The sequence below is a fragment of the Mercenaria mercenaria genome, chromosome 9 (genome assembly GCF_021730395.1).
Source record: "Mercenaria mercenaria strain notata chromosome 9, MADL_Memer_1, whole genome shotgun sequence".
Classification (NCBI taxonomy): domain Eukaryota; kingdom Metazoa; phylum Mollusca; class Bivalvia; order Venerida; family Veneridae; genus Mercenaria; species Mercenaria mercenaria.
Genome location: NC_069369.1, coordinates 52,656,121 through 52,682,703, shown reverse-complemented (window position 1 = coordinate 52,682,703; position 26,583 = coordinate 52,656,121). Strand labels below are relative to the sequence as shown.

General features: G+C 35.1%; 1 protein-coding gene across 1 annotated transcript in view; it reads left to right on the top strand.

Moving 5' to 3' along the window:
• LOC123547122 (sodium/glucose cotransporter 4-like) overlaps positions 1-26,583 on the top strand; it is a 71,906-nt gene that overhangs the window by 33,424 nt on the left and 11,899 nt on the right. Inside the window, exons 2-7 of the mRNA XM_053551410.1 lie at positions 18,207-18,278; positions 19,550-19,654; positions 20,324-20,383; positions 20,756-20,860; positions 25,247-25,352; positions 25,680-25,760. Coding sequence (XP_053407385.1) covers positions 18,207-18,278; positions 19,550-19,654; positions 20,324-20,383; positions 20,756-20,860; positions 25,247-25,352; positions 25,680-25,760 — 529 coding nt within the window. The remainder of the gene's footprint in view (positions 1-18,206; positions 18,279-19,549; positions 19,655-20,323; positions 20,384-20,755; positions 20,861-25,246; positions 25,353-25,679; positions 25,761-26,583) is intronic.

Genomic DNA, 26,583 nt, shown 5'->3' with positions numbered 1-26,583 from the left:
TCAGTAAGTCAAAGGTCAAGGTCACAGTGACTCGCAACAGCTAAACGGTTTCCTGATGATAACTTGAGAACGCTTCGGCCTATGATCATGAAAATTGATAGGGAGGTTGGTTATGACCAGCAGATGACTTCTAATGATTTTGAGGTCAGCAGGTCACAGGTCAAGGTCACAGTGACCCGGAACACTTAAATGGTTTTCGGACAGTAACTTCACAACACTTTACGAAATTTAATAGGGAGGTTGGTCATGACCAGCAGATGACCCGTAATTATTTTGGGTTCCAAAGGTCAAAGGTCATTTAAACCTTTTCCGGACAATAACTTGAGAAGGCTTGAGCCGAGGATCATGAAACGTCATAGGGGGTTGATCATGACCAGCAGATGACCTCAATTGATTTTGAGGTCATTAGGTCAAATTTCAAGCAAGTTCAGCTTTGACATTGGCTTAGTTCTGTGACAAGGCTATAATTTGGGCGTATAGTTCGTCACTCCTGTGACAACTCTAGTTTATCTTTCCAGCTTGCCAATATATAATGATTTGGTTGGATGAGAAAAAAACAATTATCATTTCACAGATGTCCCAGTGTGTTTTAGTTTTATTCTAAAATGATCTGAGACAGACCAAATTGATCCGTAACTGACCGAAATGGTGACACCACTGTTGCTCCTACAGTATAATTACTGTCTTTGCATTTTCAGTAATATAAAAAGCAGAAGGATTTTCCTTTCTCCCTGTGCAATAATGTGCTTTAAAAAATATATTTCCGAAGCTTTATAACAAATATAGCCCTTAGTGATCCGGAACTGACCAATCGACAATAGTTGTGTAAAGTAGTATACATTAAGTTTAATGTTGGAACTGGAATTAATTTTCTAAATACCCCGCCCCTGATTTTCTAATGGTCGTCGCTATTTCATATAGAAATGAATAAGTTACCTAGAAATACGGTTGTGACAAACATTTCATACTGAGCAACAGAACTATGGAGCGAAAATCAGGTCGGTCGAGGATATATATCCGATCATTGTGGAACATGTACATGTTTTGAATCTGTCAATATATATATATATATATGGCGATAAGCAAGATAATTTCTTTGGGTCGTCAATCAAATATCTAGGGTCTTCGTGACTGAGTGGTTAATGTTTCGACTTCAAATCACTTTGCCCTCACCGACGCGAGTCCGAGCCTCACTCGGGGCGCTGAATACTTCATGTGAGGAAGCCATCCAGCTGGCTTACGGAAGGTTGGTGGTTCTACCCAGGTGTCCGCTCGTGGTGAAATAATGCACGTAGCTGGAAAGTCGCCATATGACCTATAATTGTGTCGATGCGACGTAAAACCCAACAAAACAAACTCCGGTGTGCCTTGACTATGAGACTTGGCATATTTGTATATTATCTAAAATATGTTTGAGGAAACCCCTTACCTTTGACCGAAGTACATAATACATGTACGTAGTATTTACACCGAAAAGGTCTAGTATCAGTTTCGTGACTAGTCAAGCGAACTCACTGACTATTTTATGGGCAAATTGTCATGTATAGATATGGGTATTTCCACGTTTCAATACACTTTATTTGCCATGGGTTCACTCCGATACGTGAAGGCACCCAAATGAAAACTGTTATAAATAAAAAAATATGTTATAATTAATAATAGATAAGTTTGACAAGGACATTTAATTCATTATTTGAATGGCAGCGTATTTCGATTAACTGGCTTTATTGTATTTGTTAATATAATGTACATGATAAAGACGAGACATTTAGTTAAGATTTAAAACTCAAAAAAAACTCAAGCTGTAACATTTTGCGCAGTAGTAACCGTCCCAAATAACTGCCAGCAAATGGATGTAGAACACAATGATATCTGCAGTCGTCATCAAATGGAAGATTGGCACGCGCTCAGATTCTTGAAGAAATAGATCTCCCTGCATTCTTATGCAACTGCGTTTCAAAATATGCCATTCTCAGACGGAAAAAAAGCTTTTTCCCAGCCAGTGTTTTTTAGAAATCGTCTGTTATAACAACACAACAATTAAATTATAATCATTATTTAACCCTTATCATGCTGGACACGACTGATTCTGCCTTTGCGACCCGTGTAGATCATGATCAGCCTGCACATCCGTGTAGTTCATCTAAAAACCTACCACAACCTAGTGACCTACTTTTTCCTCCCACGTGAACTTCGTGCAAATCATTCTGATAATACTGGTATGATACAGCTATTCTACAAGATGACAGGTGGAAAATTTATGTCCTCCCAGAATAAATGTGTTTTCACAATCTCATCTGTAAACTTATCTAGTTATTCTCTTTTGAGTATAGTTTTATAACATAGAATAATAAATATCTTGCACTGCAGAAAGAAAGTGTGGTCTAAAATCGCCTTAATACATCAAGTACTTTGCATACTACTACATTAATTTAATAATATATTCAGTTATTTAACATATTGTATTGGCCTCATATATGCCAGGAATTCCCTGGCTGAGTGGTTAATACCTCAGTCACATATACGGCGCGGATAGATACGTCTAGCCACGGATAGAAACGTAGTAAGCCGTATCGATACGTACCTGAGCCGTACCTTAAAGTAGTAATCCGTATCAATCCGTACGGCTCAGGTACGGATCGATACGGATAACTACGTTCCTATCCGTGGCTAGACGTAGCTAACCGCGCCGTATATGTGACTGGGGTATAAGGCCACTGACTTAAAATCACTTGCCCCTCACCGATGTGGGTTCAAGCCTCACTCGGACGTTGAATTCTTCATGTGAGGAGGTCATCCAGCTGGCTTACGAAAAGTTGATGGTTCTACCCAGGTGCCCGCTCGTGATGAAATTATGCACGGAAGGGCACCTAAGGTCTTCCCTCACCATCAAAGCTGGAAAGTCGCCGTATGACCTATAATTGTGTCGGTGCGACGTTAAACACAATACAAACAACAACAAAAACAACAAATATATGAGCCGCGCCATGAGAAAACCCACATAGTGGCTTTGCGACCAGCATGGATCGAGACCAGCATGCGCATCGGTGCAGTCTGGTCAGGATCCATGCTATTCGCTGTCAAAGCCATTTGCAATTAAAGAAACTGTTAGCGAACAGCATTGACCCTGACCAGACTGCGCGGATGCTGTCCGCAAAGCCACTATGCTGGTTTTCTCATGGTGCGGCTCATATTATGTCACTGTCAATTTGTAACTAGATGCTTGTTATTTCTCCTATTTTCATGCAAATCATGTATAATTACCATCATGGAAATACAAAAGAATACAGTTATTTTAAGGCGCATCTTTAAATGCTGATACAGACGAGAAAATTAGGTGTACAATTCTAATTAACTCGCAGGTGCTCAAGTTTTGAAATGATATAACAATCTTATACAGACGGTGTTTCACCTGTCATAGAATATACATAAACATGTAGTGTTTTTGCTTCATCTTTCACAGCAAATTATCCTGTATCATTATATACTAGCCCCTCACTCCTGTGGGTTCAAAATTTGGAATGTAAAAATCTTTCATGTGCAGAAGCCATCCAATTGTTTTACGGAAGGTAGTAGGTTTACCCAGGTGCCCAGCCGTGATGACATAACGCCTGGAGCGGCACCTGTGGTTTTCCCCCGAAATCCGGCACATTGTCTATCGGCGTGCTCATAAAAAAGTATAGAAAAATTGTCATTTTGTTTAGTAAGATTACTACATTTGGAAATGAAACTTTAAGAAGAAATGTAACTAAATGCTTATGGTACATTTTTTCTTTTATCTCCAGACTGTCTCTATTAATTACCCAATCGCTTTTAAAGTAATAATACTTTATCATATATGCATTCTTATAAATTGATTTTTATAATTGTAAAGTCAGAAACACATTATTTTCAGCAACTGCATGGCAGCTTTATAAGTGTAAATGTTTACTTTTATCTGCCTGCTGTGAAATTTCATTAATTTAGTACATCCCAAGTCAATAAATTAAAATGTTGCGTGTTGCACGGGCTGAAGTAATAGCAATGTACATGTGGCATGTATCATTTTAATTTTGGCGCACGCCAAAATAGCCTAACTATAGCAGACTTTTAAAGATGCTTTCCACAGTCTGATTAAATTTCGTTATAGAAAAAATTATTCTACTTGTACATGATCAAATAATTCTGCTTATATATATATATATATATATATATATATATATATATATATATATATATATATATATATATAAAGTCGTTTATAAAAGAAGAAATGAACTGAAGGTACCAGTCTAAAAACTAAAAATAAGAAACTCGGAGATACTGATTTCAGCGATAATATCATGTAAACTAAAAAAACCAGTTAAGTGCAAGCCTGTACAAGGTTACACGAAAATTGTGACTCTTGTAATGTTTGTGACGACTGAAGTTGAGTCTATCAGTTCGGCAGTTTGTATATATTGTTAAGGAGGAATAAAACGACGGTCAGCAACTAGATTTAAATCTCACAAACATTCTCTGATAAAAACTGATTTTATTCATCTATAGCATGTTTAGGTGTACCATGCCCACTTGTAAATAATTCAGTTAACTATCTTTATATGTTTTCGAAAACATTTGCAAAGCATATAATATCTATAGGTTATTAGCTTTGTATCGGGAAATATGCACGAGTTCTTCAGCGGAAATATTGCGCGACTTTAGGAGCGCAATATTCTTCCGCTGAAGAACGAGTTGCAAAGATAATAACCTTTTTGTTACATACGCATCTACACGCATAAATGTTATGTAAATATCATATATATGTTCAATAACCTGAATAGGATTGACAATACTGAACTAAATAGAAAAAAGTAGTGCAACAACACACACTGAATTACGTCACGCACCCGATATGAAATTCAGGCGTCAGTGTATGGAAAAATATTGACGTTTCCGGTACCAGTGTAACTTAACGGGGAATAGAAACGTGTATGTAATAAGATCTAATACAGCAATCAATTGCATCAAGGCACACGAAACTTTATTTATGGACAAGACTGTAGAAAACAAACAAATATTGCGTTCAGTGGCTCAAACAATGACAAAACAGATTAAAACAAGAAAATCAATGACTATTAAAACGCTGGTGGGAAAACATAAAGACGCTCAATAAACAATTATTATTACCCAGTATACAAAGCATATGGTGGCTAAATTGGAGTTACACATGTCCGCTAACTTTCCGTCATGTCCGTCTATCCGTCCGTCCGTAATCGTGTTCGGCATGTATCTTCTTAACCGCTAAGAAGATTTTCTTAAAAACTCGCACCAATTGCTAACATAATGAAGACGATGTGCAAAGCGTACAACCCAGGTCACTAGGTTCAAGGTCAAGGTCACACTTGGAGGTCAAAGGTCAGATAGCTTAACTTCGTGTCCGTTCGATTTCTTCCAAATCCGCTCGTATTATTTTCATAAAACTAGTACCAAATATTTACCTTATCAAGACGATGTACAGAGCGCACAACCTAGACCCCGATACTTAAGATATATAGAAAGAACATTTATTGATACCAGTACCATTCATCCGGATTGCTCGGCCATCACATCTTTGCTGAATGATCTCAGAAGTCATCCGTCTGGCTCACGGAAGGACAGTGGTTCTGTCCTGGTTTTTACAAATGTCTTGTAAGTTATTAAAGATCTTTTAATTTTTATATCACAGCATAACATTTACTATTTCACATTTAATACCTGCTTACACAACTTTACAACTACATTGTTTAATGAAAACCAACGCGCCATGAGAAAACCAACATAGTGGCTTTGCGACCAGCATGGATCCAGACCAGCCTGCGCATCCGCGCAGTCTGGTCAGAATCCATGCTGTTCGCTTTCAAAGCCTATTGCAAATAGAGAAACCGTTAGCGAACAGCATGGATCCTGACCAGACTGCGCGGATGCGCAGGCTGGTCTGGATCCATGCTGGTCGCAAATGCACTATATTGGTTTTCTCATGGCGCGGCTAAAATGTCGGTAATGCAGTGTGCTAATATATCCGCGTTTAGCTCGAAATGTAACAATCATTCTTACATTAAACAAAACAAATTTTCTCGAATCAAGAGATAATCATACATTGCGCAGTTACGTGTACCATACACTCTCACAAGAATTTCAAGCAAATGTTGTTTTATAAATTATTCTAAAACGTTCCGTTAAAATAATAAAATGTTCACATGAAGTTACAATTATCTTTGGCAGGCAGTTTGTTGTAAACATGAAGAACAAGGATTTTATCTTGTTGTTAAATGTGAAGATCATTACGTTATCTGTGCCACAAGTTCTGTGAGTTTTTTTAAGTAAATAGATTGCTGATAGATAGATGAATAGATAAATGGATGTCCGCAGTAGCTCTCCAGATATCCATGTGATAAAATTGCATTTGAACATTGAGAATATGGTATTCACTTTCACAAGTACGTTCTTTTACACCAGGTGACCCAGAACAGAGACAGGCTGAAGGCAAAAATCGTCCTCAAACCGTGACTCAAAAACTGACATCGACATTATAACAGTTACATACTCGTTATTCAACCGTGACATCTCAACATTTAGAGCAAACTATCAAATAATGCTTTAAAAGTTATTATACAAAAGACTGCAACTTTACTTTAATGGAATTCTTGTTATGATTTTTCATCTTAAGAAAAGAAAAATATTGGATATGAGAAAAATGGAAAAGGAAACAATTACAGAAAAAAAAGGGAGAAAAAGGAAACATTTAAAACTCCTTATGTCTAATTTAGTTCCTATGTGTGATTTTAGTAGAGGTCCATGCTATTTTGAAGTTTATCATTAAAACATAGAACAGAAAACTTAACGGTCAAGTTGTACAAGGATTATTAAAATATCTAAATTTCATTTAATGATGAAATGATGTTTGAAATTAGTTCAGTGTACACGGTGGGGAAACATACACCGGATATAGCCCCAAAAGAGATAAATAACAAATGAAACGGTTGTTTTTCTTAGTGAATGATAATTATGGTCTATGGCGCCAATGAGATAAATGCTTGGAAATATTTTACTTGAAATCCACTAATCCAAGATGGTCACCTCTCAATTCGCAGTGTTTCGACAAATATCTTGATTTATGAAAACGATTTTGAATAAAAAAATCTGAGTCGTATTATTTCATATGCAGTAGCCAAACTATCCTTGCTGAAAAATAAGTTTTTGTAACTTCTCAACTTATGTACAAGATGTACCCTTAGAAATGACTACCCTATTGTACCGCTGTAATTGTGTAGTTTTCATGAAGAAAAATGCACTTGGTAACGGATTGCTTTACTTTACTTCAATGTGTGCCCTTTTTATATTATTCAGAGCATTACACTGGAAGTTACGTTTTTCACTTTTGTCCTTCCGGTTCTTAGTAAATATTTTATACCGCTGGGACTTATAAAAATCATTGAAAGATAATGAAATAAAAGTGAAATATAAAAGAACATTTCATTTTATTTTGTAAAAGTATGTGATATGTGCTTATTTTATAATACAGGATTTTTATCTTTGGCATTTCATTTCGAAGTAAATATAAACTTAACTTAAATGAGAACTGGTTCAACAAAAAGCTGAAACAGCTGCCACTTAATTATACAGAACAGGATTCGTGGAGGAAGACCCCAGATGCGCCAGCCACGTATTCGACGACGTACATAATACAGCTGCACAAGATGCCAAATGCTTAAACTCTAAATCATATTCCAGTTTCAAGCTTGGCTATATCTTTTTGCTTCAGTTCACCATGCATACTTTAATTTCTACACTTAAAGCAAACATCGCCCATTTCAAAGATATATGAAGTCGCATTTCCCTTATATATGTATATATCACTATGTCCAATTATTTTTCTCAAACGCATTTTCGGAACGTATGTATGTAAGAAAGTCATAATTTGCAAGTAATTATGTTAAGAAAAATATACATGAAATGAAAAATCTATGTGGCATCGTTTTACTATTTTTAGACGCCTCTGATATTAAAAATTAATTTGTGAAAGCATCATACATGTTACGGTTTTAATGTCGTCGCCTTAGACAATATCGTAACAAAACATACAAATACTGTGATAACTGACAGTAAATGTAAATCATTAATTTAATTTAATAGTGTAATCTACATGTTAACTGTTACTTGATTTATTATGGACTATGAAAGACATTGTGAGGGCGGAATGTAGCAATCTTGAAGTAACACGTTTACAACAGAAATCGTGTTTCTACTGTCTGCATAAAAATCGAACAATTCTGCAAGGAAAACAAAAACACAAACATTTCTGTAGTTCAGAACAGGAAACAGATAGCAAATCTTTATGATGTAGCGATAAAAAAAAACACTGACAAAGCAAAATAACACAGTACGTGTTATGCTGCAAGTTAGCGTAAAGAATAACTAAAGCTGTCAATCAAATAACTGCAGAATAAGTATATATCTTTTTTGAAGTGTAATATCAATAAGATCACAGAAAACATTGAAATGCGCTCAAATTCTCGACAGAACACACACATATATAGATCTACTTGCATTCGTCTGTAATTGCAATTGCTACAAGATATACTGAAGTCTGCGCTGCAAATAAACACTTTCAAAAATACTGAATACCCCATCTGCAGTTCAACAAAAAATATCTGTAGACTGTAACGAAGTTCATATCGTCCAAATACTATGGCACTTTTACTTCTTCTGGAAACCACTTCTAACCCCAATACATTTGAAAACTTTCGGTCTCTTACATTAATACCATTATAGTAATTTATATTTAAATCCCTAAATGTACCTATCATTATTCCATGATCACTAAAAACTTCTAACTTATCTTAATATTTTCTGCTTACTACGGTTACGGAATCATATGAAGCTGATCAGAAGTTAATCGAGTTGTGAGGGATACATTGTGACGTCATATGGATATATCATGTGACTCCCCTGGGTACCTATTTTAACGTCATATGGAGATGGCACGTTCTGGTTCTAAGGGTCATGTCACCTTTTCTTATAAATAGCCCAGAATTTCTAGGATCTTCGCCAAATTGTATTGTCCGCAAAAGGGCCCGGCACATGAGTGGATTGAGTTTAATGACTTAGAACCATAATTATAAAAAAAAAACATACTAATGACTACTTCCTAGACAAGGGTTTTATTCCCTCATATGCTATGTTTACAACTACCTTCATTATATGGCCAGGACAAAAATATCAGCTATTTTCCATTCAAACATTGCCTTCGGTTATTCAAATCCTTCAACTTTTAATATTGCCTTAACACACTTTCATATGCGACAATCCGACTTCGTATCAAGCAGTATGTACACAGTACGAATCCACACTCTGACAACATCGCGAAACAACGAATCCATCCATAAGCAGTCAGTAAAATGAACGTTCCTGTATCTCTACAATAAAACATATAAGCATGTAGGCAGTCCCCATATCTGAAGTGGTTTCCAGATAAAACTGTATATGTACCCATGTACCCATGTATATATGTATGACTATTATGGATGACGTTTGCTATGATGCTTTTGATGTGAATAAATGTGTTGTTTGAATGTAATACTACATTGCCTCCTACTTTGCCCTATCCTGACAATCTCCCCTACAACTACTTACGTGGCGTGATAATGAGAAAAGGTACAACTAAGAAGAGCTATGTTACTAAATATAACAGTGTACAACTTGTTCTCGGGGACTGGCAGGCACTCACCGCCGGCGTAACAATACATAAGTGGTACATGACAAAGTCTAAGTAGAGGTGATTATTTTTAGCTCGACTTCTTGCTTTGTTGTTACCTTTATGCCGGTTTTGATGTCCGCGTCAAAGAATTTTTGTGATTCACCAAGTTGCTCTAAAACTTCACCTCTAAATGCTTTCATACTTCACACATATATTTGGCATTATAAAATGGCAAAACATATGGTGGCTGATTTCTGCCATTTCGTGTGTTCGTGTCGGCGAGACGAAATGTCGAAGTAACGAAAACACGAAAGGTCGAAATAATGCTTATTTGTCGTGTGTTTGCCTTTCGACTCTCGAGGCGAATACACGAAGTAACGGAACATTGAAGGCGAAATAACGAAATTTCAGAGGCGAACACACGAACTTTTGACGTATTAATCAGTTTTCGTGTCGGCGGGTATTAAAACTTCATTATTTCGCTTTCAATGTTTCGTTACTTCGTGTAAAAATTGAGCTGTTTTCGACCTTTCGTTACTTCACCCGCTGACACGAACACATGACAAATGTTTCGTGTAGGGTCTGCCTTAATGGCGCAAAATGGGGCGTAATATATATTATATGAATTTAATGCCAGACTTGAAATACTTGAAGAGTGACATGTTTTATTGCATATGAACATTTTCTATCATAAATTGAGAAGATTTCTTTTGTATGAATGATAAAAATCGTTACCTAGATAGCATTCAAAGTTCAGGTCGGCGTAATGATATGCCCCGTAAGACAGACAGAAGCTTAATGTATGTACAAATTTAATACTAGTGATAAAATATCTACACAATGACATCTTTTATGGAAAATAAATCATTATCTTTCGTTTAAGGACAAATATTATTTTATAAATGGTAAAAGACATTATTTAGATAGCATATTTATTTCAGTAGTATATGTATAATTATTATGCGCACATGCCTACAGGAAGGCGAATACACGAAAGGACGAAATTGCATTTTTGTCGTATTTTCATGTCGGCGGGTCGAAATAACGAAAGGTCGAAAAGTCGAAAACTGCTCGTTTCTTCTGTGCTTGCCTTTTGACTTTCGAGGCGAATACATGAAGACACGACAAAAGAAGGGCGACAACACGAAGTTTTGATACCCGCCGACACGAAAACTGATGAATACAAAAGTTCGTGTGTTCGCCTCTAAAATTTCGCTATTTCGCCTTCAGTGTTTCGTTACTTCGTGTATTCGCCTCGAATGTCGAAAGGCGAACACACGACAAGTAAGCAGTTTTCGACCTTTCTTATTTTCGTAACTTCGACATTTCGACCCGCTGACACGAACACACGACAAATGTTCCGTGAAGGGTCTGCCTTAATACACTACAGTAATGGCGCAAAAATGGGGCGTAATGTATATTATATGAATTTAATGCCAGACTTGAAATACTTGGATAGAAAATGTTCATATTGCATATGAACATTTCTATCATAAATTGAGAAGATTTCTTTTGTATAAATGGTAAAACACATTATCTAAATAGCATTTAAAGTTCAGGTCGGCGTAATGATATGCCCCGTAAGACTGACAAAGCTTAATGTATGTACACATTTAATACTAGAGATAAAATATCTACAAAATGACATCTGTTATGGAATATAAATCATAATCTTTGGTTTTAGGACAAATATTATTTTATAAATGGTAAAAGACATTATTTAGATAGCATATTCATTTCAGCAGTATATGTGTAATTATTATGCGCATGCCTACAGGAAGGCAAATACACGAAAGGACGAAATTGCATTTTTGTCGTGTGTTCATGTCGGCGGGTAGGAATAACGAAAGGTCGAACAGTCGAAAACTGCCTGTTTCTTGTGTGCTCGTCTTTCGACTTTCGAGGCGAATACACGAAGACACGACAAAAGAAAGGCGACAACACGAAGTTTTGATACCCGCCGACACGAAAACTGATTAAGACAAAAGTTCGTGTGTTCGCCTCTAAAATTTCGCTATTTCGCCTTCAATGTTTCGTTACTTCGTACAAGTTAGCAGTTTTCGACCTTTTCTATTTTCGTAACTTCGACATTTCGACCCGCTGACACGAACAAATATGCATTATTTCGACCTTTCGTGTTTTCGTTACACCGACATTTCGCCTTGCCGACATGGACACACGAAATGTCAGAAATCAGCCACCATAAAAACAGGACACGTTTCATAACTCTAGCTTATGGTGGCATAACTCTGCCAACACTTAGCTATTAGTTTTCATGAAAACATTAGTGAAAATGAAGGAAGTTTCCACGTTAATAATGGAGGATTTCATGAAAACAGAAACAAATCATGAAGACTAGTTAAATATCTTAACACGAAATTATGCTAGTTAATGCTCTGAACTGACGCCACATAAAAAAGTTTTCATGAAAATTTTCGCGAAAATAATAGTGGTTTACATGAAACCAGATAAATTTTCATGAAAGCAAAATTATTTTTGGCATAAAACTGCCACTTCTTAACAAAAGTGTTCATGAAAATTTTCGCGAAACCATTTAAACCATTACCAATATCCCCCGTTGACTTCGTCGTAGGAGGGATGAAAATATGTAAACAATATTAAAGGGACCGTAATTCAGCCCATTGAATTTTAAGTAACTCCGCAATCATTTGGTCAAATTTTTGCCTATTTTATGAAAATATACCTGAAATTGTGACAGAGATATAGTTTTTGTGATCTGCACTTCCTTTGATTATAATTAATATTGATATTGACTGCAAGTTTCATTGAACTTGAATATGTACCCAAGACAAGCCTTAATTATACTGATTAAAATAGTGCAAAGGGGAGATAATACTGAAATAATTTGATAAAGGATTATGGTTCTTTCTCTCTGCACTTCCTCTCGTTGCCATCTATCATTATTCAATAGTTTACAAGAATTATTTGACGGACATCGACATTTTGCTGAACTTTAAGTTGAGAAGGGTTCTTAACTCCACCATATATTGGTAGATTGTAACCACTACCAAAAATCAAAACGGACACTATGAATACTAACAGACTTGCATTGTCTTACCAAAGTATCTTTTAACAAGAGCTGTCCATAAGACAGCGCACTCAACTATTCAACAGCTTCTAAGTTGAACGAGGGCCATAACCTGGCAAGACTAGTAGTAATTGAATAATTTTAATACAATTTATTTTAAATTATCTTTTTATTATGGCATACAAAATTTCAAGCAAACTTTCCTAGTCAAATAATGGACATACTTTCAATAAAGTTCCACCGAGGGGCCTCTAAGTTGAGTATGTAAGTATGTTTGATGAGGAGGATGTCTTGTGTGAAGTTTCAATCATTACACAGATACAACTTGACAGTTAGTTGCAAGCAAAACTGTGACCGAATTTCCAGGTTGAAAAAGGAACATGGACATCAGCCAAGACTTATCTAACTTCATTATTTCAGTAGGTTTGATGACTAGGAAGCATTATGTGAAGTTTTAGTCCTATACGTATACTGTAAAATCATTTAATTTCATGGGCGTGAAATTTCGTGGTTTTGGTAAAAATGGCAATTTCGTGGGGATATGAATTTGTTGATTTCCACTTATGATCATAAAATGAATGAGAACTTTACTTGTCAAACCACGAAAATTAGTCCCCCACGAATATTAATGATTTCACAGTAGTTGTTACTGTGATTACAGCTTAGTAGTTAGTTGCAGGCAAAATTTTAACCAAATTACCTAATTCTAGAAAAAGCCATAATTTGTTTAAAATTCTACCAATCCTACATTTGTCCAGTTCATAACTTAGATATATTGCGTTACAGTTTTTAATGTTCGCATGTTTCTCAAGTACTACTGGATTGAATGCTTTATAACTCGATCAACATTATGAGATGACTTCACGTCGAATGTTTAATAACTCCGGCTTTATATATTAACTTAAAAATGTTGGTGTCAGTTTTACATGTAATTAGAATTCCCAAAAGATATTTTACTGAATGCTTGTAAGGTCCATATACATGTAATTCTTTGGCATCATATCAAGCCGTCCTGAGTCAGGGTCCACAATTCCAATGTAGAGGTTTTTTTTTTTAATTCTGTCCCTTTCTAATCAATTTTGTTGGTAACAATTTCATATAGTTGAGCGCGCTGTCAATAGGCATCTTGTATTACTACTGATGATAAACCAGTTATAATTGTTATAATTATCGTCATTTTGATGATGACGATGATGATCATTATTATTATCAGTCGTATCAGCTAGTCTTGTTATTATGCTTATGTCAGAATCTTGGCCAGCGTCGCCACTTGTCAAAAGTGCGTGCCACTTGTATTGATTTTTAATTGCAGGCCGTCATGTATTACCTATAATTCATATATGACGGGCTGTAAACACTGGCTCCCACTCTTTATAGAGGTGAGTTGAAAAAAGAGCCAATGATACTTCCGAGGCGGCGCTAATGACCGGAACTACACGAGAAATGTAAACAAAGACAGAGGGTGAGTTTATTTTTTACTTTCTGTAACAAATATAAGTCCTTATTTTAAAAAAAAGGGGGTAATGTTATTCCCTTCAGAATTGGTTAAACTTCTTATGTATGCAGGTCGATATGCAGATCAAAGGCATTTTTTGACGAGAGAACTTTTGAAAGTTGCGGAATAGGACCTAATTAAACTGAAAGTGGACATATGGCTATGTATTTTGTTCTAATTTACACAAGTCAGAGATTTCAAAGTCATCGTTCGGATGTTGTTGAAAAGAATGTCCTATTACTGTATGATCTACGTGATTTGTTGGCAAACGATCTGCTTTTCTCAAACTGCATTTAGATATATATCTTCGTCTTGTCTCTATTGTTACATGTGTAATGGAACTTGAACATGGCGTCATCAGTTGTATACATTTGACATTTGCAATGTAAGGGGACTTTCCCATACGACAACAGTCTGCATAACCAGCGAACTTAGAATTTGATTGAGTAGTGATAACGTCTTGGCAATCGATATGATTACAAATCTTCTTTATTCTCGGAATAACACTTTTATTTTCAATATTTGCTTTGCTGTGGTTTTAGTAACGCTTTTAAACTTAAAGGTTTTTTACTGAAAAGTTTACTGATAAACTTGTAAAAAGCCTTGTTTTGATAAGAAAATATGGAACAACATCACTAAGTTTTACAGCTAAAAGTTATTATCCCACATATTCGAAAGGTAACAAACAAATCTAAAACGGCATGGTTTGGAGGTATTTATTCCCTGATTCAGATCGAAGGAATTTTGTTTAGTCATTGTCCGTATCCGTTCGTTTGTCGTTCTGAAGCCATAGCTGTGTATTCAAAAGTCAAAGAGTTACAAAATTTTGTTATTGTTTGTATATATACAGCTATAGAACGACAGAGAAATGGACACGGACAATGTCAAAACTATATCCCTCCAAATCTAACGAGGAATAGATACCTAAAAATGATATTTTTAATTTGGTTGTTATCTTTTAGAACATGTGTGATAATAATTTTAGCTGTAACTTTTTGTATTTGTTTGTATCTATTTTCGTATTTGTTTAGTCAAATTGTACTTGAGTACTGTAATGAACATGTCCATCCATAAGACTTTCAGTAAAACTTATACGTGACTTTTCACACAACAAACAAGTTAAAAAAAGCAAAAAAGGGTTATTTCAACCATTGCTACATATCTTACACTGCTAAGTTCAATTTCAAAAGTCATTGGCCATGAAAACTGTTGTCGAATGAGAAATTCCCTTTACATTGAACATATCATATACAACTAATGGCCCCATTACACATGTAACAATGGAGACAAGACGAAGATATATATTTAAATGCAGTTTAAGGAAAGCAGATCGTTTGCTAATAACTTAAAAGCGTTGACCGCCCTGATATTAAATGTGCCTTGGCTCCCACTCTGGTTCTAAGCGCCTCCTCTGTGTTGCTGGCTCCTCTTCTTTGCCAAAATACACATAGACGGTAATTCGCCAACAAATCACGTAGATTATACAGTAATAAGACATTCTTTTCAACAACATCCGAACGATGACTTTGAAATCTCTGACTTGTGTAAATTAGGACGAAATACATAGACATATGTCCACTTTCAGTTTAATTAGGTCCTATTTCACAACTTCCAAAAGTTTTCTCGTCAAGAAATGCCTTTGCTCTGAAATCGACCTGCGTACATAAGAAGTTTCACCAATTCTGAAGGGAAAAACATTGCCCCTTTTCTGAAATAAGGACTTAAATTTGTTACAGAAAATAAAAAATAAACCCTCCGTCTGTCTTTGTTTACATTTCTTGTGTAGTTCCGGTCATTAGCGCCGCCTCGGAAGTATCACTGGCTCTTTTTTCAACTCAACCCCATAAAAAGTGGGAGCCAGTGCTTACAGCCCGTATATACATTGTATCACACATAACGTATGATTAGAAGGACCTGATATTAATATATCCGACATTTTGAATTAGTGTGCTATCTGTTTGTTTTCGAGTAAAGAAAATGTTTAATCTTATGCGTCTCAGCAAACCAGGATGGCAATACACTTAAATTATTACATATTTCGTTCATTAGATAATTCCATTTACACAAGTGAGTAACATGGTAAGTAATTCACATGATATTTGTATAACTATGGGAGCATGGAGGGGATAAGTATTTTTTTTTTATCTCGTGGGTACGATTCTTATTTTCAAAAGTATCTGTCTCGTGGCCAGGAGCTATACTGAAAGAAAAAATCTGTTTCAATTCTTTTTTCCAATATTTTATATAAAAAAAGGAAAACAGTTCTAAAGAGAATATGTAGGCATGTTTGGATGCAAGGACGAGCTTTTTTGCGGTCCCCATACTTAAAACCTATCACTAAGTCGTGAAAATCAAAAGCTTGTCATGTCATTGCGCCATAAAAATCAATTCAATTCCTTAGTAATGGATTGAAGGGCATGTTTATTTTTAAATTATGTTAGCAGTAGACAAAGAACAACAACATTTCAAACATAGGCTAAGCGTGATTGCATTAATTTCTAAGTTCAGGAACAATAAGAAAATTCCCTGAAATCCTAGCTCACTACATAATACAATTTTAGTAAAAACATTTTCTGTGCATTTCTTCAAATATTTCAAGCATTCATTATAACTTTGGGGGGGGGGGGCCTCCGTGGCCGAGTGGTTAAGGTCGCTGACTTCAAATCACTTGCCCCTCATCGATGTGGGTTCGAGCCTCATCATGTGTCGGTGCGACGTTAAATCCAACAAAAAAAAACAAAAAAAAAAAAACATTATAACTTTGGTGTGTCACACCTTTATCTTGACTTTTCAATGAAAAAATACCAATTCTAGAACAATCCCATTTGGAAACTAGGTCAACAGGTCAAAATTAGCACTTATACTCAACGTCTTCTCTAACCAGTGGAAGGAAATTTTACAACTTTTTTAAAACTAGTTCTCCAGGTTAAACTATTTAAGTACAAGAAATTCCTATGCGTGTTTGAATCTATTTCATTTTTATGAAACAGATGTGCAATGACCTCGTCCGAAAATTCACGTTAAAATATTTGTTACACCATTCAGCTGTAACCAATCAAGCAAAATGGATGAGATTTCAAAATGCCATCTGCCACTTTTATGCAAAAGTTAAAAGAATACTTATCACCGAGGTAACACCAGTGTGTCGATGTTTACAAGAATACTCGTCCAATAGCGGGAAACGGAGCGAAATTTTAAATTCTAAAATGGTTCGATTTGTTTTCCAGTTAAACAAAGAAGAAAATCAAGCTCTATATATTCTGCGATAAACAACGGTTGACGCGCGGACCGGTAAGAGAGCATTATGACGTCAGTTATGACGTCATATTGCCGCATGACGTTCTATACATTACTCCTCGGGTAAACGTCATGTATAATATCTGTTAAAATATGTCAATGAGCATGTCAGAATGAAAACAATCAAGGCCTTCTTGTTATTTATCGTCTAATTTACCACGGTTCATCGTTCAGATGCTTCAGTATTTAACCACTCGGGCTAACGCCCTCGTGGTTCAATTCCTACGCATCTGAACTCTGAACCGTGGTAAATCAGACGATAAACAACTCGAAGGCCTTGATTATTTGTTAGATATACAATATCCCCAGGGATGCCAAAAAGGTATATTACCCAATATCTGAGTCGAAGAACTAAACATTATCAAAACCAAAAACTCAAAAAAAAAAAAAAAAAAAAAAAAAATTACTCAGAAGTCGTTATGTATTGAAGCTGTTTCAGATCCCTATTTTGCGTATTTTACGATACAATTTTTATATAGAATTCATAATCATATTTCTAAAACAGTGATGATATATTCGCAACATTTGTATAGATTTTATGAATGTTGTTAAAACCTCCAAACAGATTCCTTCTCAGATCAATATCTGCTTGGAAACAACACCAAACATTGACACAGAAAACACATTTTAAATTGAATAATCTAACGGAAGATTTCTTCAATTTTTAGTCGATATGGCGGAGAAAGAAGGGGAACGTGGAAGGATACTTTCTTGCTGGGAGAGCTATGCCGTGGTTTGCTGTAAGTATGAAAATACATGTACAGTCTTGATGTAAATATATATTTCTTTGCCTCTTAACTAAACAACTGTGTCATTATGTAGTTATAACTTTCAAAATATGATCCTCATCAAGGCACGAATATAAGAAATTCAGACTTGCGGCGTACAGCCGTCAATATGCTTTATTATGAACTTTGTACCGAAATGCGACAACCGATGTTTCAAACCTGTTTCTAATATGTAGTCGGCTGTGTTGTAAAATCGTTATTATTACTAAAATATACTTGTGTTTCTGTGTTGCTATCGATATTTTACAATCCAAAAATTTACCGAATAATTTGTAACCTGAAGATCCAAAACTAAATACATTCTGCTTTCTTTCTTTAAAAGGCTAGAACATTCTCAGTCTAAGGTGTACATCGTGTACGTCTATAATTATCTGAAACATTTGGGCATTGCCTATGATCATAGTGCTGATTATATTCATTTTGAACTTTTTCTGAAAGTTGTTTATATACCCGTATTCCACGAACTTCGATACATTGCTAAAACAAAATGATATTGTCTAAAAAGTAACATTGTCAATGCTTGTCAAAAGCATGTTGTTTTTTTTTCAAATGCTCATTAAGTATGTAGCCACATAGCTTGTGAATTTTGATGAACAACCTTTTAAGTTCATTTAGATATAAACCTGTCCCTTTTGTCTTTGTGGGTAGGTGACATTATTTATAAAACTTATAAAAGTATGTGTAGATACATGTAATTAATTACTTAGGAAATGTATGATTTGATTATACAAAATGGCCATCAGGAAGAGGTCATGGGTATTGCCTTCTGGTGTGGGGAAATCAACAGTCTTACACAAGTTGAAATTTAATAGTAATGTAACGAACGAAAATTCGAGATGATATACAATCTGCCTTAACATGCTACAAATTATGTAAAGCGCCTATGACATGTTTATCATGAAAATGACACTATAACTTGGCAATAGCGTGCCTCCGAGACTAAATCTACAAAGGCACCAAATAGCCATCGAAGGCAAGTCGTTGACGTTTAATGACTTGAAACGTTAATTACGGTCATTGGATCCTTTCGTGGCGATTCTGTTTTTAGCAAGGTTTAAAGGATCCTGTCCTGTTCACTCTTGTTACTATTTATAGTAAGGTATATGATAAATGATGTCATAAACGACAAAATATGCATTCTTTGTTCACTTTTATTGAAAACGTATGTTCTCTGACCATTTTTTAAATATTTTAGTATGTGTATCAAGAATTGTTTATATTAGGTAGGGGCTTCTATATTTGGCAGTAACATAGGCAGCGAGCATTTTATTGGTCTAGCTGGATCAGGGGCGGCCGCTGGAATTGTCTTTGTTCTATTTGAATGGATTGTAAGTGCCTTCATTTTCTTTTTTTCTTTGTTCTTCGTCGAGTACGTTAAAGATACATATTTAAACAATGTTAGCTCTTCATTTAGCTAACACAACCAGTGAGTCGGCTCGAATGGCCTCGATGACTGTTACACATTAGAAGAAAATGTTTATGCTGTCTAACTGAATGAACTGGACTTTCAACGGAAACTGAAGTAGGCGTAAATTTACCTTATGATTAAGCTTAGAAATATTACCTTAGCACTTAAAATAATAGTAGGTACAAAATAAAACTGTCAAACACTTTAATTACATTTATAGTTTGATTTGATGACCTTCAATCGGATTATGCCTAGGTTTTCCATTAGTTTGCGAACTCATATGTTCTTGACAATTAGTCGAAAAACAGTATGCACAAGATAGATGTATTTCTTGCCTTATTTGAAAACATTCGACAAAGTCTAAGGTGGATAGAAGCTGATCCTGGGATTGACTAGTGTCGAGATTGCAGTTTGTGACTGGTCAGATTTTTAACCGTTGTTGCGGGGAAATGATGATGCAAATTACACAGTATCCGACCAGAGAGAATTTGAAATGGCTAGGGTGATGAAGCAGGCAAAATATAAGCTAAACGTTAAATCGATCAAACCCAAATAACCATTTTGACATGCTGCTTTATATCTTTTTCAGCCTGCGTTGCTCATTCAAGTGCTCTCCTGGTTTTTTCTACCTGTATTCATCTCTGCTGGGGTAAGTAGAAAACATGACGTTCACTAGGTAAAACGTTTGTTATTCTGTACGTGATCTTTATTTTTCTAGTCGTTAATTGAAAAATGCCGAAATTACTTGGCATCCATTACAGATAAGTAGTTATTGCCTCAAAACCTTCAACGTATTTTTGTAAATTATACAAAATCATTTACCTTAGATCTTTCACAAGAACTATTATCAATACGAGATACAACCGTAGCACTAAGAATAGTAGTACAGGTATACTTATATTACATTTTATTCGATGACCTTGAATCCTATTATGCATAATTTTTCCATCACTGTAGTCAAATCTAGGTAGGAACTCTAATTTTTGAATCTTGGCAACTACGGTTGCTAAATATATTACAGGTATACACATTACCGGAGTATATGCAGAAGCGATTTGGCCGGGAACGGTTAAGGATATACCTAAGTGTTCTTGCCCTCTTCCTTCATATTGTCAGCCGTCTGTCGGTAAATATTGTCCATATATGTAACTACTAGTTTTATAACGCCTTGTATAACCCCTTGGAATAAAGATATATGCAAAGTGTGCACATATGTGCTCCAATTCCATCTATTTATTGTATAGGTAAAAGTAAGAATAACTCCCACATTTAAAAAGGTGAACAATCTCGCGGGAGAACCGCCAGTACTACTTGTGGGAGACACCCCGAGGGAGATTTTCGCTTACTTTCAAGTTTAATATAGAAAAAACGCACCATTTCAGATATGGAATATTTTCCACCGATAAGTAGAACCCCATTGGTTTTTGCTCCCGCAATTCGTTAGATAAGAGAAAACTCCCATGGGACGTTCCACTGGATAGTAAAAACCCCACGGGAGAAAACAATATACTCCCACAGGAGGACTGACTAGAATTGTGTTTGTTTGTTTTGGGTTTAACGCCGTTTTTCAACAGTATTTCAGTCATGTAATGGCGGGTAGTTAACCTAACCAGTGTTCCTGGATTCTGTACCAGTACAAACCTGTTCTCCGCAAGTAACTGCCAACTTCCCCACATGAATTATCAGAAGTGGAGGACGAATGATTTCAGACACAATGTCTTTTATCAAATCGTCACGGAGAACATACGCCCCGCCCGGGGATCGAACTCGCGACCCCGCGGACTAGAATTTATCTTTTGAGATATATAACAAGGGAAACGACCAATTATTTCTTTAAAAGACTTGAACTATTATTAGATACCAACAACTGAAAACAAAGTCAAAGACAAAAGGTTGAGCTTGCGAAAATTCCGGATTTGCAAACTAATTCTGGAGACTGTTACAGACTGATATGTGTAAATACGACACAATTTACAAATAAATAACATGCTTGTTCAGATATATGTGATAATGTAATGCAGGGAAAATATCTAATAGAAAATACACAAATTACAAACAACGTAATTGCATGTTTTAATTGATTGGTATTTTATATTGCAGTTTTCCCACTAAAATTCTTAAAATCTCTGTATTCCACTACGCATAATGCAGCATACAAAAATAAAACCTATAAGATACTATATATAGATCCATAGAACGCACTAATAACAACAGCAAACCTGGTTTGATGGAGTCTGCTCATAGACATTTGCAATTAAGACGAAGTGGAGTGTGAACACTTAGGACGATCGATTTTTCATGGGGGTCATCTCAACATAATTTGATTATATAAATAAGGTTTCTCTGACGGACAGACAGACGGACGGACAGACAGACAAAGCCAAATCTATATCCCCCATCGCAAAGAGGTAGCAAAATAAGCCAAACGCTATCACTGTTATGAGCATGCTTTTCCTACCGCTCATAATATAACTAAACTGTGTTGAGATGGTCCCCTTTAAATATCGGTTGTCCTGGGTGTCCACAGTCCACTTCTTCTCTTCTTAGTTAACAAATGTTTAGTACGTTGTACAATGTGCAAAACCCCTCAAGGCCCCTGGCATCGGCCTAAGCTAACCTTTATTATACAGATTCCCAAGATCCCAAAAAGACCAGAAAATATATAACAACAGTCTAAAGCATTGCGTTTTTATCAAATTAATATGGCATATGACAATATAGCAACTTCAGAAAGAACGTTGACTTGAATCTACACGCAATTTGTTTGCAATGTCAATTGGTATTGCACAATATACTGCTTAGGAGAAGCATATGTGTTAAACGCGTTGCATGAACTATCTTGATGTTACCACTGACCTCCTCTCAAAATTCCCCCACCCTCCATACACTCATTTCGCCACGACCTGAACCAAACTCAATACTTAAACAGTCTGAAAAGTAAAAGACAAAACAGATGTCACATTTTAATGCCAGGCATTTTGCATATTATATAATACTTATATGTAATCAACAGTATGGATACATATCCCTCAAATAAGGTATTTTATAGTTGAGTGCTTCAATGTTTTTTTCTGGCATTAGGGTTTGGTACTGGTTTGCCCAAGGGGTGCAAACAATACCTGAGAAAGTGGTTTTTGTATAACTATTATAAAAGCGATGATGAAGTACTCCTTTACCCGGAGTCTTTAAGTAAGATCATGTAGAAAGTTCACGGTAACAATAACTACTATCTTGTCTTAGCTGATACATTCAGAAGCTAACTGTTCTTAGTGTGCATCAGTCATGATACTGTACAATCGGAAATCTAAATTAGTAAAAACGACCACAACGATATATTTAAAGGCCTAGATTCACTACTATATAAGTGTCCCCCCCCCCCCCCCCCCCCCCCCACTCAAATCCAGTATACAACTCCCATCTTATCTGCTGCTTATCAGCGATTATGTAATAGCAACTGATTAGAGGGCAATTAGCACAGCAGGGACCCTAACTAGACCATGAAGATGTGTGCAGTGGAGTTGAAAGAAGTTAATTTTTCTTCGTAATAATTATAATACTTATTATTTTGATATTTTGTAGATGATGATAACTATCGCTTTAATGTTATAATAATGAAAATAATAATAATAGAAATAACCATAATAATAATAATTATTATTATTATATTATCATTAGTATATTAATATCATTATTATTATTATAATTATATTACATATAGGATGATAAAAGATACAGTAATAATATTGAAAATAATAATGATAATAAAACACAAGTACAGTGAAAACTTCCTGAGTTCTTTGTGCTGACAAACAATATTTTTCGATTTGGAAATTGATTTTCATGTATTCATGTAATCAACATTATTTGAATATAAAATTGTGTTCCGTCTATACTCAATTTTCATTTTCAGTATGTTACCTTAAGGGACTTTTATCATGCTTTGCCTTGTAACTTTGAAATTCACATTCTGTTTTCAATTTATACAAATGTTTTTTACAGTAATCTGCAAGCTTTAGATGAGTGAGTCACATTTTTCAGAAATATCACAATTCTCCAGACAGAATTTGAAAAAATAAAACTTGCATGTTTCTTTAACATTGTTTAAGTAAGTTTTTCATTATTTCATTATTGTGAAAATAAGTTTCTGATTATTCTATTATTGTGTTTGGTCAACAAATATTTTTCTTTACATAGAAATGCCAAAAAAAAAAAAACAAGTATAACTTTAAAAGTTATCAATTATTCATCAATTTAAAATTAATTACATCTTTTCCACTTCTCACTAATAGATACACTTGTAAGGTAGACTGACTCTCCAATAAACAATGACCCTTGTTTATTGGAGTCATACTGTGATGGTCATTAGCCCCCAACTGGGCTGGTGAAGACAAAAATCCCTTGGCCCACTGCCAAAATCTAGGCCTTTAAGACCACCGTATGAATACATCTGCGGATGTCTCTTAATTACATTCTGGTACAACAGTTCTGCTCAACCCGGGGCTAGAGGGCGTGGACGGTAGCTTGCACTTCAACTACCATCCATAAATAGGCTCAATCAAACCGAGTCTGCAACATTTTCGTTTATGTCGTGTTAGGCGACCTGTGGTTTTTCACTTTTTTTATTTTGTATCATCCTATTAGGTCTTTATTTGTGATATATCCTAAAATTGTGTTAAATTTCTCCTGAAAGACATATTTATATAACAAAATAAGAGATGTTAACCTATGCCTTCCATGATAGAGTGTCAGATGTAACTGCTTCAGTCTCAAGTATGCTGTGACCTTGAACTTTGACCCAGTAACCTCAAAAATAATTGAGGTCATTTACTGATCATATACAGTTGATGACCGAAGGCCTAAACATTCTTAAGCTATAGATATTAAACCAGCTCCAGTGGCAAGGTCACTGTGATCTAGACCTTTGACTTCCTCATCCCAAAAGCTACAGGGGTCATCTAGTGATCACATAAGATGATCCTATGAAGTTTGAATGTCGTCGGCCTAAACGTTTTTCAGTTAGTTTATTGTTTAGTATACAATAACATGGTTATATGTTTTTCGTTTAAAGTTGTTTTCATCTATTTCAATGTATAAATAGTAAAAACTGGTACAATTTGACAAAACTAAGTTACATGTATTTCCAAAAGTAAATTGCTAAACATCTAAACAAAAAGCTGAGTGTGTGTATAACACATCAATTTCTGTTGTTAAGGAATAAAACGTGTGTAACAACACATGTTGTGTTTTAATTCTTCAGATAGATAAAACATTAGCGAAAAAAAGGCTTCAGAATCTTATCTAGACTGTGGGTATGGCAATATTTAGATAATGGCGGCCATTTTGAAATTCTAGCTTGCCGTCGTGATAACAACGAAAAAAGATACTAACTGGACGGATTTCAATAGACTGGGTGTTAAAAAAGACATTTATAACATGGCAAAAATAAAATCAGAATTTAAAGACAATTCGACTACTCCAAATACCATATTATTTATTCACACTGTACTTTCAGGCAACAATATTTTCTGGCGCAGTATACGTTCAGCTGGCACTCGGCTGGAACATGTACCCATCAATTATTGGACTTCTCTTCATAACAGGAATATTTACAATTCTTGGTAATGCCCGCTGAATTAGCAAAACTCGTTACCTATATTCTAAGATCTAATTTAATGTCAAGTACATAATTATGTAAAGTAGAATATAGAATGCGGGTTGTATATCAGAGCAACGTAATTCATTTTGTTCCCTGTTTGTAAAAGATGTTTTTACTTTTAAGATAAATATACTATTCATTGCAATTACAAGTTTATCTTTCTAGCACTATTTTGAACTTTCCATAGCATATTTTGTATAATTATAACGAAATTTCATAAATTTCAAAAATAGAATTCAGTATTGGCATTTAAAATTTGAAATTTAATTAAACATTCTTACTTTTAAAGGAGGTCTAACAGCCGTCATGTATACAGACACGGCCCAGTCCGTGATCATGGTGATTGGGGCATTCGTGGTAATGGGCATTAGTAAGTACAAAACTATATAGATTATTGAAAGCATCTAGCGCTTTGTTCAGAAAACAAAATTTATGATTTGCTTGTTACTGTTTTTTCATAACATATTAGAAATTTGTAACTTTTATTCAGAATATGTTTAATACCAACGTGTACATAATTTGTGACATTCCTACATTATGTTTAATACAAATGTGTCCATAATTTTGACATTCGTACATTATCATGATTATAGTTAATAAAAAATATCCATACTTTGTGATTCCCTACACTATGTTTAATACAAACATATCTACACTTTGTGATTCTCTACATTATGTTTAATACAAACGTGTCCACAGTCGGTGACATTCTACATTATTTTTAACACAGACTTGTCCATAATTGGTGATATTCTACATTATGTTTAACACAGACTTGTCCACAGTTGGTGACATTCTACATTATGTTTAACACAGACTTGCCCATGATTGGTGACATTCTACATTATGTTTAATGCAAATGCCTCCACAGATTGTGACATTTCAGTAGAAAGTTGCAACAGTTAAATAACTATCGAAATTCGAGACATTCTAATAGCATATTTAACACAAATGTGTCTTCAGTTTGTAACATCAAGTCTATCTGAAAAACTATCGAAATGTTCCATAAACATGTTAAGCCATTTTGTATTTTCAAAATGCTCGACTTGCAATGTTCCAGTTTATTCTTTACAAGATTGTGGATAAATCATTACAACATTACTTGATACCAGTCTGAATCAGTATGTAGTTCAAGGATAAAAATCAGCTCGTGAAATTCATCTCATCATTAGTCTGCTAATGTGTGAAGAGAA